Source organism: Carassius auratus, chromosome 40 (genome assembly GCF_003368295.1).
Source record: "Carassius auratus strain Wakin chromosome 40, ASM336829v1, whole genome shotgun sequence".
Classification (NCBI taxonomy): domain Eukaryota; kingdom Metazoa; phylum Chordata; class Actinopteri; order Cypriniformes; family Cyprinidae; genus Carassius; species Carassius auratus.
Window position 1 is genome coordinate 15,354,230 of NC_039282.1, and position 16,191 is coordinate 15,370,420.

Here is a 16,191-nt window from a genome sequence, read left to right on the forward strand (position 1 = left end):
ACATTAAACCATTTAGCTTTTATTTTGGCAAAAAAAAAAAAAAATACAAGGAGCCCATAGAGCATCTCTTTTATTTACATCAGGCATCTTATTAAAAAATATTATTTAAACTTTAAAGTATAACTAAAAAATACAATACGAATATGTATGGCTGTTTTAATTTCTTCATTTTCAAACATTAAATCATTGAGCTTTTATTTTGGCAGAAAAAAAATTAAAAAGCATCTATTTTCTCGTCAGCTGATTTATAAGCACTTTTCTTCACAATTTTGGGAAGATGTTTTTGCTGCATGTCGCATTTGCTAATGCACATTATGACCAACCGATACTCAGAGAAGATGCAGAAATGAGTTCATGTGGAGCAGCATATTTACTATGAATCCAGCTGCTCTAAAATGCTGAAAACACTGGATCACGGGCTGCTCGTGTGTGAATGAACACAGTGCTGTGCTTTACTTTGAAACATACAGGACACTTATTCAATTAATTAAATTGCATCCATTGCCTTAAGCCTTATCGCAATTTTAGGGTTTTCTTAGCTTCCAGAATTCAAATGCTGAAGCTAGAGTTTCATCTCAGTGCATTAGCGAATGTGTGTGTGTGTGTGTGTGTGAGTCTGTTAAACAATTCGATCCCCCACCAGCTGTAGCAGCAGCTCGACGGCGGCCCTCTCTCATCTCACAGATCCATCTTCCTCTGCCAGACCCGACAGACTGAACGTCATTTAGGGTTGTCCCTTGGGGGGACTCTGAGTCAGCCCCCTCCAGCCAAAAACACAGGGGTCACAGGCCCCCCTTCACACACCTAACACACTCATCCCTAACACACATCCATCATGCCGTCTGCTCTGACAGATATGGGCTGTAATGGAGTTGTGGGTGTGTGTGTGTGTCTGGCTGAGATAATGTTAAGGAAAGATGATCTGCGCTCGATCATCTTGAATACTCAAGCACATTAAGATTCGGTAAAGCTGATTTAGGAACAACTTGCTATATGGTTCATTTAACACCTTTAGTGCATGCTGAGATATGCTGTACTTCACATGTGGCATGAAGTTTTGTGGCATCCCTGTGAACTGTGACTATATATGTGTAAAATTATATATATATATATATATATATATATATATATATATATATATATATATATATATATATATATATATATATATATATACATGACATTCCATTTTTCACTCCGAAAGCATGAATATATTGTGTTCACTAAAATGTTCAACCCCATATCATCCAGGATGTTTACGTCTTTCTTTCTTCAGTCGTAAAGAAATTAAGGTGTTTGCCGCCTACATCATGCGTGACCATTTCAGCGTGTTTACGTATTACATGAAGTCATGGACGTGCATCGCAGAGCAGTGCAAGGTGAGCATTTCTGTTTATAAATCATATACATTTTTTTTTAAATGACAGATGGTTTCACTATATAAGACCCTTATCTCTCGTCTGGTATCGTGTCGAGCTCTTTGAAGCTACACTGAAACTGTACATTTGACCTTCAACCGTTTGGTAGCCGTTGAAGTCCACTATAAGAAGAATAATCCTGGAATTTCTTTTCGACTGAAGAAAGACAGACGTAAACATCTCGGATGACATGGAGGTGAGTTAATTATCAGGAAATTTTAATTTGAAAGTGAACTAATCCTTTAATTATTCAGAACTTTTGACCGGTAGCGTACTATATTTCTCTCCTAATCCTCAATGAAAACATTTCACGAGGTTCAATTTCACTCACATAATCACCTTCGGAGAACTTCTGTATGACCTTTCTGTTCCATTACAAACACACACATATATGTAGCACGTCAAAACACTATTTTGATTCATGGTGGTGTGTGTGTAATTGCAGACGTGTTATATGCAGTCTGTGCTCTTGATGGTGTCTTGGGTTTCCTTCAGAATGGAGCGTTAGCTGGAGATCCGGAACTTTCTGTGACAAGCCAAGCCTGTAAATCAGCCTGAGGGATCGGAGTGTGGAGTTTAGGGAGGAGGGTGGGGTTTTACCAAGCAGTGATGTGCCTTTGGCTAACAGAGGACGTGGATACATGTGTCCTAGTTAGTCGTGGGCTGGGGGGTCATGAGTGTATATTTAGATTAACTAAACATATATATATCTCAATGTAGATGCTGTTGACACAATGTTTAGTTCACATTAGACCAAACTACTCCTTTTTTTAGAATATTTTTGAAAGAAGTCTCTTCTGCTATGTTTATTTGATCAAAAATACAGTAATATTGTGAAATTATTACCATTTATAAGAACTGTTTTATATTTAAATATATTTTAAAATATATCAGAATGATTTCTGAAGGATCATGTGACACTGAAGATTGGAGTAATAATGCTGAAAATTCAACTGCGTATCACAGAAATAAATGACATTTTACAATACAATAAAAAACGTATTTTAAGTTGTAATAATATTTCAGTTTTTACATATATCAGACGCTTTTATCCAAAGTAACTTACAGTGCATTCAGGCTTTTTTTTTATCAGTATGTGTATTCCCAGGGATTGTACCACTGAGCCACAGGAACACTTAATCAAATACTTTAATCAAATACATTCAGTTTTGGTGAGCAGAAGAGACTTCTTTCACAAAAATTACTTTTTTGTAATAATTCACAATTTTTGACTGGTAGTGTACTATATTTCTCATCTAATCCTCAGTGAAAATATTTCACATGGCTCAATTTCACCTGTGTGATTACATGCAAACATGATGCTTGATTAAATCCGAGCATCTTTGGACAAACACACACACACACACACTCACCGGCCTGGTTGGTGGTGATTGTAATGGACGTGGCCTGCTCCAGACTGGGGCTGTGTTTGGACACCCCGTTGATGGCCCAGATCTGGAAGGTGTAGTTTGTGTGTGCCTGCAGCTGGTGAACGGACACCCGTGTGGAGCGCAGACTCAGCCGCTGTGGAGAGTATCGCACGTCGTCTCCACACGGTGTGCATCTCTGCGTGTCTCGCACACACTGCTTACACACCACATTGTAGGTGAGATCCTGACGGCCCCCGGAGGAGACAGGCGGACTCCATTCCAGCAGCACTGACGTCTCGTTGACATTAGAAATCAGATTGTGAGGAGCAGATGGAGGACCTGACATACACACAGAGAGATAGAGAACAAGAACTTTAAGTGCATAAAATCCTTACATAAAAACAGGCTGCTTTGCTGGAAATACACTGGAAAATGTAATTATATTTAAATAACAATGTTGCAATGGAGGTAACATTTTATAAAATATTAATATAATTTAATATAATATTATCACCAAAATTCATTTGGAACTTTTCACAAAAGTTTGTGAAAAATTATACACACACAATGTTTTAAAGAAACAAATACATTTACTCTGCAAGGATGCATTCAATTGATCAAAAGTGACAGTAAAGACATTTATTATGTTACAAAAGATTTCTATTTTCTAATAAATGGTGTTCTCTTGAAATATCTATTCCTTAAGGAATCCTGAAAAAAACCCAACATGATTTACACAAAATATTAAGCCACACAACTGTTTTCAATAATAACAATATTAATAGTTATTATTATTTAAAAATGTTTCTTGAGCATCAAATAAGCATATTAGAATGATTTATAAAGGTTTGCCAAAACATTTATTTAAATTTCATTTCAAAAATAGAAAAGTTGATCTTAAAATCTAATATTACACAATACTAATAGTCATTACCACATATATATATAACAGCTTATATATTCAGAATTTGCACATTGTTTATAGATTTTGTTGTAAATATTTATTCTGTATCAGAATTATTGGTTGCAATGATATGATTAGATGAGCTACTCATACAATTTCTATTTGTTATTTTCCATGGTTCTGTTTTGTTACTTTGTGTGTGTGTGTGTGTGTGTGTGTGTGTGTGTGTATGCTCTGTATAATGACATGGGTATGACACAGGTATTACAAGGAGAGGGTGACTTATGAGGACATAACCCATGTCCCCATTTTTCAAAACACTTATAAATCATACAGAATGAGTTTTTTTGAGAAAGTAAAAATGCACAAAGTTTCCTGTGAGGGTTAGGGGTAGGGTTGGTGAATGGCCATAGAATATACAGTTTGTACAGTATAAAAACCATTACGCCTTTGCATGGCCGCGGGAAGTGGGGGTGCTGGGGGTGCTGCAGCACCCCCTAGTGACGAGAGGTAGATTAAAAAAAATGTAGGCCTATTAAAATATTTTGCACAATTTATAAATTCCTTATGAATATTTTAGAAAATGATTTTGACACACGCAGTCTATTACGTATATTTTGGATTTTAATTTAATATTTTGAGGCCTAATCAACACAGGTTCTGAAGTTACGTTGTCAACGTCAGGCAGGCAGGTTTGGTCGCCGAGTAACGAGGTTTCCCGCTCGTTCCATTCAGAATACATTCATCTTTATATAATACAGCGCACCTCGACATTTGGACACCTGTAACCAGGGCACCCCGCCTGCATGTAGCTCAGGTAAGAGCATTGTGCTGCCGCGCTTGTAACATTTATTTTTTTGGCAACAAGTGTGGGATCAGCTTTGACTAGCCAAGCAATTGTAAGTAGTATACTATAGTATTTTTGGAAGGTGGTGGGGATGGAGAGTATTATTTCGTTCGTGTGTTCTTTGCGTAAAGGTTGTGGAGAACTGTTAAATAACGTTTAAATAGTCGGAGATTATTTCCTTGTGGTTTGTGTAAAAAGGTTGGAGATGGAGACAGAAAGCTTTATACTGTGCGTGTGTTTTTTGCGTAATGGATGTGGAGAACTGTTCAATAAACAAATTGCTTAAATAGTCAGAGATTATTTCCTTGTGGTGTGCGTAAAAAGATTTTGGAGTTAATAGAGTTGCGTGTGACATAAACGTGCAGTGACTCAAGCCAGCTGACCAAATCGATTGCATTGTTTTAGCATTATTGTGAAGTTTGATTAATATTATATTTTGTTGTAATATTATTTGTTGTATCTAAATAAGTTGCATGGATGTATAGGCTATCTGAAATTTTAATGAAAGTAATTATTTCGTTTTCTTTCGATTATTAAACTATTATTTCTGATTCTGCTTCTGCTTCAGATTAATAAGGCATTGCGCATATCTGAGAACTGATGTCTGTGTGTTTCAGACCCTGTGCACTGAAGTGTATATGACAATAAAGTAGTAAATCTCAATGTATTTATTTTTAAAATGTATTTTAAATAGGCCTATAGGCTCATAGGTTTTTTGTCCAAAAAAAAAAAAAAAAAAAAATTCACAGCACCCCCTGTTCAAAATTACTTCCCGCGGCCCTGCGCCTTTGAGATGTCCCCACTTTTCACAAAAACAAAAGTGTGTGTGTGTTTGTGTACTTATGCAAGTGCCGTTTTGCGTACTCTAAAACTTTCCATCCACTCTGAATAGTAGGATGAAAGAAGATAGACAGAAGAAAAAACAAGAACAGAAGGAGAAAACAAACAGCGTCTGTTCTACAAAGAGATAGAGCTGGTCATTAGTATGGAAGAGAGAGAGAGAAAGAGAGAGAGACAGCTGGTAGAGTGAGACCGATACTGTCTCATTTAAATTCCTTTATTTGATGTGAGGAACATCTGCTGTGCATAAAAGGATGTAAATAGAAATAATCACATGCCCATGCACAACATTCTATTAGAATTTTTTGTAAATATTTTTTCAGACATTATAGTTTTCAGTTCACTTATCATATATTTTGTAATTCATTATTTTTTTTTATCTAGGAAAAAAAATTACATCATGAAGCTATAGATTGTTCAATAGTCAAGGGGGAACATCTGGATTAAGTCTATATTTGATGCATACATTTCCTCTTAATTATCAATATGACCTATTGGAAAACAATATTGTACACAATCTACTACATGACATCTGATTGATAGTTTTAGACTTTTTTAGCAAGTAAAAGGCCTTTTAGTTTAATTGTTTAAAAATACATTTTCAGTTTGTGGTTCAAATGCCTTTTTAAGTTAAATATTTAAAAAAATTACAGAGTAAACATAATATAGGTTTTATATTGATAATAATATTTAAAGATGAACACTTATTGGAATAAAGCAACTAAGGTTAACTTAATTACCCACACATCATTTTTAAGAGAATCACGTTCAAACGTGATCAAAAGTGATCATCAGGCTTTGGACAAATTTTCATCTCTCAGTCATCATTGTATTGCATTGCATTTTTAGATTTTGTTTAATAGTTCAACAAACTGTTCCATTTAAAAAAAAATCAAATTTTTCGCACTAGGCTTTACAGGGTTACAATGCTAATATAATGATAAGTGCATTATTTGACAAGTCTAAGAGCCTATACATTTGAGTAAAAGTAAAATATTGAAAAAGTCACCCATATAAATCACCACCATAGGGTCCAAAAAACACGGTTCACCACCTTAAACTGGTGTGAATGTTTGTGTTTAACTCACGTGTGCAAGGCATGCCAGCAGGATCTGTCTCCGATCTGTAATATCCTTTATCACAATCACAGGAAGTAGCTCCTTCTTTCATGGAGTAACTGTGCAGTGGACATTTACGACAGCCGTCGTCCGTAGAAAGAGACCTGTAGTAACCCACTTTACACACTAACAGAGGAGAGAAAGATACAGGATGGCGTCAATTCAGTGTAAAACAAGCTGCTGAAAATGTTACCCGGATAACAAAATACCTGGCCTATGACTCAAACTATTATAAAACATTATTAAACGACTCAATTCTGAAATGATTATAGAGTATATAAGCAGACAAAGATGGAAGATGAAAACCTGCCAGTTTTCCAAATACAAAACAATTACGCATTTATGATGGAGAGAGAAGCCAGGAAAGGGAGGTGAAGTCAAGAGACTGCGAGACAGACCAGACGATGATGAATGAGGAATTCTGGGAGTCTTCCCAGCATGCACCAGTCACCTTTAATTCTCTCATCCATACGTCTCAAGAACCCGCCTCGCACATCTGAGTAAAACATGTTTTGACATCATAAATAAAGAATGCATGATGTTTAAATAATCTAGCGTCGCGTCCTCCTACTCCTCCAGCCTGAAAACACTGTTTTTCATCATCCTTATCACTCATTTACGTGCTAACACAAGCACGCACGGAAACCTCTCTCTGTGTGTTTGGACGTCTGTATGCGTATGGATGGAAACTAGGTGGATGAAAGATGCCTTTGACTCCAGCGCACTCCTAGAAACTTCTAGCAGTCTCCAGAGACCAAACCAAAATGATGGGTTGAGTTTAGGTGTTTAGCGTGACCCTGTTTTCCCAGGTATGGGTAATCTAGTAAGGTAAATTGCTTCAATTCAATTTTGTTTGTTTGAAATATTACAAAAAAAACAAGTTTTTCTTACGTTTACTTTATAAAAATCTGTAAAGATATCACAGCAAAAACACACATGAAGCACAAGCTGTAGGTGCACATTTGTAATTATACTAAAATGCCATTTAATCTTTAAAAACTATAAACCTATCAATCAGACGACAGAAGGCATGTAGTAGATTGTGTACAACTGGCTGCTCAGCAAGGTTTTTTCATATCAAATATGATACAGAACAAATGTTGTTGGAAACCGCTGAAAGTAAAGAAAACCCCAGAAACTGTAAGGAAAGATAAACCCCACGACACGAGAAGCGCTTTCTGCCATTAGGCTCTTAGATGTTCCTCTGCTAATCCTAAAGAAGCGAACAGAGCTCCCGACAGATTATCACCATCAGCCTAGGACTCTAATCTCTGGTTAAGATTGATCCAGAGGTGCGGGAGATACCAGAGGAAGAGAAAAGCCTCTCTCATTCGCTCTTTTCACCGAACTGAAAGAGCTTTTCTGTTCCTCCAGACATCCAAACACTGACTATATGACATGACCCTCTCAGATAAGGAGACCAAAAAAGTGTCTTCTTGGTTTCCAGTAGGCATACTAACATTCCCTCATATCTATACAGGATGAAGAACAGAGACATCAGTCACATTTCTGACCCCTCCAATCAACGTCTTTCCATTAGTGAGACGCTGAGAGATGGACGAGAGACGGACGAGTTGCGATGAGAGACGAATTCTTCAGTGGCTGGCCTGGCACACACAGACAGGAAGAAGACACTTCAAGAGTATCTTGTGCTTTTATTAAAAAAATCCTGTGCATCTTGTCTCATTCTGATCGTCTTGGTCTTTGCTCTTCTCTCATTATCTGCTTGAATCTGCTTTAAAACCTTGTTGACACTCATTTCTCTGTCATTCTTGATTCAATGCAACTCAACCTTTAGGAAAGAATCATTGAATAGGAAAAGTTAATAGGATGAATTACGTTTAAAGGGGGCATAAATGCCCATTTTCAACAAGTTGATATGATTCTTTAGGGTCTTAATGTAAATTTTGTAACATAGTTTGGTTAAAATTTCTCAATGGTAGTGTAAAACAACACAGTTTTTACCCTGTGAAAAACAGCTATTTTCAGAGCAAGCTGTTTTCTTGCATGCTGCTTTAAATGCAAATGAGCTATCTTATATAACATTATAAATGTCTTTAATGTCACTTTTGATCAATTTAATGGATTCTTGCCGAATAAGAGTATTTATTTATTTCAAAAAAATTATATATTATATAAAAATTAATAGTTTTTATTGCCAAAAAAGCATCATAAAGATATTCCATACAACTTGTGCAACTATATTCCAAGTTTTCTAAAACCATTCAATAACTTTTTGTGAGGAATACACTAATATTTAGACAAAAGACATGCAGAAATTTAAAAGAAAGCATTTGATGCATGCACTGCATGGAAAAGTGCAATAAATATTTTTATTCCTCAAACTTTGAGATACGGTGACGAGCACATCATTTTAGGGTGTGTATCCCTTTAAGAATAACAGAAGTCAATGGGCAGGGTCCATTTAGATAGCTAAATAAACGTGTGTGTGTGTGTGTGTTAATGACAGTTTGCAGAACACCAGGATTTTTTTTGACAAAAACATCAAGATCAGTTTCTTCTCCTAAGGGCAGGGAAGATCTCTCTAACAAACATACATATGTGAAAGAAACATCAATTGGCTTCTTGTCTCATGGTCTGGCATCTGTTGTTCTACATGGTTTAGTCACTAATTAACAATTACCACTGACCCCCCCTCCAAACGCAGGGCCGGCTCCATCAGTGTGATTGATGACAAACATGCGGAGGGCGGCGGATCACATTGATTTATGACTCACTCGCTCCACATGTTGACCTTGACCCCACCCTGAGGCCTACAACACTAACCGATTCATAGCAGCCCCGCTTCACCTTAACAAACCCTATTCTCATTCCCAGAGGAAGTCGTCCATCTCCCAATGCCTGCCGGAGCGCATCCGACGAGCTCTAGTAATAATATTAACCTGAACAAAAGCAAATCTCATTTAACTCCTGAGTAGATACGGAAGGTCCCGTTGTGTTTTGAAGGGTGGTCATTGTATGGCTTCTTAACGTCCCAAAAAAAATATAAATATCAAATGAGACCTTCTTTTTATTGAAACTGTTGCTTCTAGAAGCAATGAGATTAAACGGAGAGTAAATGGAGCAAATGTACACTTTTTCCTGAGAAAATGACCCAATGATCTCATTTAATCAAGAGTTTGAAAAGAGATTCAGTTTTTACTCAGGTTTTGTAAGATCTCAATATTAACTCAAACATTTCTCTTCAAATTCAACAAATAAACCAAGCTGCTATTCATATTCATTTTATAGCTCTGAACTCTGTCAACTTTTGATTCATTTGTTTAAACATTATTCACTTTAAACATTATTTGGAGCTCTATTAAGTTTCCTGAGTAATGCTCTTTAACTAGATTTTTTTTTCTAAGCAGGTTAAAAACAAGAGAGAAGAACATATCAATAAATCATGTTTTCAAAACAAACTAATTCTAATCAAAATCTGATTAAACTAGCTAAACTGAACAATGTTGTTAACTAAAACTAAAAGTAAAAAAAAAAAAAATTTTGTTCATTGAAATGAATTCAATATTAATATTAAATGAAAACTTAAACTTAAGGTTTAAGGTTTAAGTTAACTTAAGTTCTAAAATTACACATAACATGCAAAAAATAAAAACAATTTAAAAATGAATTGTGCGCACAATTTACTAATTCGTTCCCTCTTTGTACTTAACCATGCACACGATTACTATTTTGTTCCCTCAATTTGCTAATTATTTCCCTTGATTTTCTAAATTTTCCGCACAATTTACTAATTCGTTCTTTCAATTAAAAAAATCATGCATGATTTAGCAAATCAAGGGAACAAATTAGTACATTGTGCGCACAATTTATAAATCGAGGGAACGTAATAGTAAATCGTGCACACGATTAAACCTACAATTTTTTTCCTGCATGCCATGTGTGAGGCTCCATAACAAAAATTAAAACTGAATAAAAAAATTTAAAGATAAAATATACTGTTTTGGGTGTAAAAACTTACATTTACCTAAAAATCTAATGATTTTCATTGAATAGCAAAATTTTTGTCTGTCCCTCAAACAAAGCTAATGCAGGCTATTGCTTATATTTTGGGTGAATTATTACCAAAGTAACCTGGGCTTTACCTCTCCTCAGCAAGTTACTTAGTCAAAACTGCACCTGAATTAATTATTAATATACATTATGAAACCACAGTGTTGTTGGTATTATTTTGTTAAAGTGTGTTGTTTTAATATAATAGATTTGGCAGGTTTTGAAGGGATTTGTGCAAGACTTCCTGAAATGACCATAACTTCATGCTGCCCCGATCACGTACACCAACTTCCTTCAGTCAGAGAGAGGAATTTCCCATAATTTACAGTGCATTTATCGGCAGAATGATCGCGCAGACCCTGTTGTGCTGCAGGGGTCTTTAAAATCCATATGCAATTCATAAAACCACAGGGTTTCAATAGCATCTAGCATGAAAGTAAAAGAAAGACTAGTGTGTGTCTGGAAAGGTCTGCATGCATTGTTAAACATGAAAAGTTGTGGAACTAGTTTTGGCACAGGAGGATATGTAAATGAGTTCCGCACACACATTTTTTATTTCATACAGTTACACACACATATACACAAACACACACACACACACACACACACAAATTTCAGGTGACTTTTCATGTAAAACCTTTACTGACACACCGTACAATCACACACATCACACAAACATAAGTTTACAACACGATGCATCATGGGATGAGTACACTGTTTTGATACCATGCACATGTGACTTATCAGATCAGGGTCAAAAAATTAGAGTGTGTATTTTTCGTTTGTTGGAAATGAGGGACGACAGACTGTCTGGAGCTGCAACACCTTCCACTGTGAATGTGTGTGTGTGTGTTTGTGTGTGTGTGTGTTTATGGGAAGTGGGTGACAGCAGGGAACTGGGTACGTTTCTATCGGTTTGTTGGGAAAACAAAGGCACCCACCTATTGTACAAACACATGAACATGATGTTGTGGCGTTGCAACATGGTGAAAATGGCAGCACTAACATGACAAACTCTTTTATTATGACCTTTTACTTTTGCTACTTTCTCTTGACCTTTAGAAATGAGTCACAGCCATGTAATCGGTTCTCTCAATTTTGTTTTTGTCCTTAGAGGTAAAAATAAAATGAATTGAAATAAAATGATTGTTTCAGTAATTCACTAATGCTTGTGCATTAAATATATTATAATATTATATATATATATATATATATATATATATATATATATATATATATATATATATATATATATAAAATATTACATACTACATACTGCATACTCTTTTCTCTTTATTGCCCAGCCCTAATGCAATCTTCTAAATGACAAAAATCTAAATGCATGCTATGCATAGAAGACGATCCCAGAATGCATTGCAACAAGTTCCGTATATGCAATATCCATGCTCTTTTTACATTCAATATATCAAAGTGTAAATAAAATAGTCTAATCTAATAACACATGACCATTTAACATATAATAAGTGTGAGTACTATGCACTTTTATCACACTGTTAATGTTCCAGCTTTGAAGCAGCCTTAGAAGAAAGGGTTTTGGAACACAGTTTTTAAACGGTATTAAAATGAGTTTCAGAACACATTAATTTTTGACACCTCTTTACATCCATCATTCCATCACAAAGAGGACTAAAACTGAGAAAAGACCACCTACACACCTCCTACAGTTTGACGAGCTTAAGATTACAACTCAAAACCCTTGCAATCACAATCCATTGTTACAGGAGAACGCCAGAGAAAGAGAGGGAGAGAAGGAGACAGCATCTGTCATCACATCAAAGGGAAGTTTAAAGGGAACGTGAAGTGAATGATGAGGAAAAGAAATCAAAGACCTCCTAAAATCCTCTCTCTTTCTCTAGACATCAGCTCCTTTTCATTCTCTGGTCTGTTCCTGTCTGAGAGGAGGCCGCTGACCTTCCCTGTGTGCTGACAAATCTGTTTTTCTCTGCGATCACCTCCTTTATTCTCGCTGTCTTTCTGTCTTTTGTTGTACCCCCATACTCTTACTGCACGTCCATCTCTCTCTGTCTTTTTTAACCCCCTCTTGATGGAAAATAAAAGACGAATTCAAAGGCAGAAGGAAAGTGAGTGCGAGAGAAAACAATACAGCAAGATAGCAAAACCCCACACTACTGGTCAAAGCACTACAACTAGTCCTAACACCAAACCACACTATAGGAAATGACTAAAGCAGCGGCATGGCTTAGATTGGATATTCTTTCTTCTGTGAATCATGTTCAAAACATCACATTCAATCCATTAACAATGAATTTGGACTAAAAAGTTTCTAGCTTCAAATAGGTGCGAAAAGTACCATAAAAGTAGTCAACGTGATTCAAACATGATGTACTACATTTTCTGAAGTCATGAAATCACTTTGGGTGAGAAATGAACTAAAAGTTGATTTGTTATTTACCACCAGATTTAAATATTAAAGGAAAAATGCACAAATTAATTGCATGACTTTGAAAGCTTGAAATACACAACACCTCATTAGATTATTAGATTGTTATAATATTAATAATTACTATATACACAAACACACACACATGCATTTTCAGTTTTAGGAGAAACATCTGAAATGATAACCATGAGATATCTATTAATAATTTTGTTTAATTTTAAAAGAATATTTAAAATTTAAAGCGAATAGAACAGAAGATGCAAAATAACTACTTTTATAATATGTTTGTAAATAAATACATTATGTGTATATATATATATATATATATATATAATATAATATATATATATTTCTATATTAGTTTTATTACAATTTTAATACAATTATTATCATTTTAATAATAATTTTCAACAGAGTCTTCAAATTTGAAGAAATTAAAATGAAATTCCATTAAATAAAACTTAAAGTGAATAAAATATGTAGGATAATTCGGAAGAATTTGATTTCTCACTATTCTTGGTGTATTGATGCCTTTTTCAGGAGATTGTCAATATAAAATATATTCTAACTTTGGTTGAAAAACAAACTAAAATGTACAGTATGTCACTATTCTCAACGGCACTTCACTCTGCCCTCACCCACCTGGACAGTCAGAACACACACGTGAGAATGCTGTTCATAGATTTCAGTTCTGCATTTAATACAGTAATCCCCTCCAAGCTGATCTCCAAGCTCAGCCATCTTGGAATCAGCACACCCATCTGCAATTGGATTCTAGATTTTCTGACTAACAGACCTCAGTCTGTTAAGTTAGATAACCTCTCCTCCTCCATCATAACCCTGAACACTGGAGTGCCACAAGGCTGCGTACTTAGCCCTCTCCTGTACTCCCTATTCACCAATGACTGTGTTCCTGTTTATGGCTCCAACACCATAATCAAATTCGCAGATGACACCACGGTGGTAGGTCTGATCAAGGATGACGACGAGTCAGCCTACAGGGATGAGGTGCAGCACCTGGCTGAGTGGTGTGCCACCAACAATCTGGAACTTAACACCGAGAAGACTAAGGAGATCATTGTGGACTTCAGGCGGACTAGGAATCATGCACACACACCCATCTACATCAACGGAGCTGTAGTGGAGCGTGTGTCGAGTTTCAAGTTCCTTGGCATCCACATCTCAGATGATCTCACCTGGTCCCTAAACACCTCCACCCTGGTCAAAAAGGCTCAGCAGCGCCTTTACTTCTTACGGAGCCTTAAAAAAGTTCACCTCAGTCCTAGGATCCTTTCTGAATTCTACCGCTGTACCATTGAGAGCATACTCACAAACTGCATCTCAGTGTGGTACAGCAATTGCTCCGCATCTGACCGCAAAGCACTCCAGCGGGTGGTGAAAACTGCTCAACGGATCACCGGCACCCAGTTAACATCCATCGAGAACATTTACCAGAAGCGCTGTCTGGGCAGGGCAAGAAACATCATCAAGGATGTCTCTCACCCAAACCATGGACTTTTCACCCTCCTTCCATCCGGCAGGCGTTACAGAAGCCTACGCTCTCGAACAAGTAGGCTCAGGAAGAGCTTCTTTCCTGAGGCTGTGACACTCCTGAACGCCACACCACCAATCTAACCTGCACCTGCTCTTTTACTGCACTGGTCACAGTACTTTACATACATGTATTGCACTACTCATATTTTGCACAGACTTCACATGGTTAAATCCATTACACTATAAACTGTCTAAAGCTGTTACTGTACAAGCACAGTAAACTATTCTACAAAAAATATAATTGCACTACTGTTATTTTGCATATAATTGTTAAACAATACTTTTGCACACTCATTCAACTGTATTTATTATTACTGTTCTCAAGTTCCTGCTATTCATAATGTATATATAATCATTCTTTGCTCTGTTCATAATGTACATACAATCCCTACTTTACATTAATATTTATATTCTGTATATACTCTGATCAATATTGTATATAGCAACTCCACTGTACATTCTGTATATCATAAGCTTTACTTACTCTGCACTTTTATGTATATATAACACTATATTCTTGCACTTCTGGTTAGATGCTAACTGCATTTCATTAGCTCTGTACTTGTACTCTGCATAATGACAATAAAGTTGAATCTAATCTAATCTAATCTATTCAATGCCAGGTTTAAAACATGGGTTTTAGAAAAAATGCACAAAACCATTGCATGTCTTTTAAACACCTGAAATACACAAAACGTAAATTTAACGCTGCTTTTTTGTTCTTTAAACTGTTTATAAATGAGAAGCTTGCTAAATATTTCCTATTATAAGCAACATCAGGTTGAGTAGGCATTTTTTGTGTGAACTGTCCCTTTAAGAGAGCTGAATCAGAGCTGAATTTGACTGAAACAAGAGAGGGAAATTCAGGTCAGCCGAGTCCACACATCTCCTGTCGTTCCCTTGTAAGACTTCCAGAGAGTCCATTAAGTTTGGTTAATATAAGGGACTGTCAGCGAGCTGCAACATTATATCAATGTTACGCGGTGCCGTCCCTCGCACTTCTGTCACGCTCCTTTTAGAGGAGGGAGAGCCGGCGATGAGAGAGACAGTCAGAGATAAAGAAGTAAGGGAACAGAACACCATCCAGACCAGAAACAGCTCTCAACACCTCCGTAATGATGTTCGACTCACACACACAGGACTCTTTCTACCTCTGTTTCCTCTGCTGAGGAACCGAGCTGGTCGTCCCGAGCTCTCCAGGCTGAGGTAAAAACTCTGACCTGTCCTTTTTATCCTGCTGTGTGTGTAAACCGTTCAGGCGTGTAGGAGAAAACGAAGCCACAAAAAGCTGGAACACCAAACACAATTCAACACCGACTTTCCCTCAGCTCAAATAAAAAGTGATGAAGAAAAGGTGAGAGGGATTGTTTTCTTCCTCTCCTGTCCATTCCTTCATTACCCAGAGGACATATTATGATTCAGTGATTGCTCTTTCATACCTGAGGAGATGAGATAAAAAGCTAAAAAAAAAAAAAAAAGTTTATACAAAAAAATAAATACAAAAAAAATAAAAAAGTTTTTTTTTTTACTAAACTAAACTAAAATTAAATAATAAAAAAGATAAAATAAAATAAAATAAAATAAATACATATCCTTGACAGCTAGAGTTCCAGAAAATAGCAATATATTTATTATATGCATTTTAAGCAACATTTTAATGTCATCATCTAAGATGCTTCTTCTTTTGGAAAAAAAAATGTAATT

At 36.1% G+C, this 16,191-nt stretch overlaps 1 protein-coding gene across 1 annotated transcript in view; it reads right to left on the bottom strand.

Moving 5' to 3' along the window:
* Positions 1-16,191, bottom strand: part of LOC113058689 (ephrin type-A receptor 4-like) — a 36,099-nt gene that overhangs the window by 10,192 nt on the left and 9,716 nt on the right. Inside the window, exons 4-5 of the mRNA XM_026226835.1 lie at positions 6,468-6,623; positions 2,792-3,127 (exon numbers count right to left, since the gene is read on the bottom strand). Of these exons, the coding sequence (XP_026082620.1) occupies positions 2,792-3,127; positions 6,468-6,623 (492 nt within the window). The remainder of the gene's footprint in view (positions 1-2,791; positions 3,128-6,467; positions 6,624-16,191) is intronic.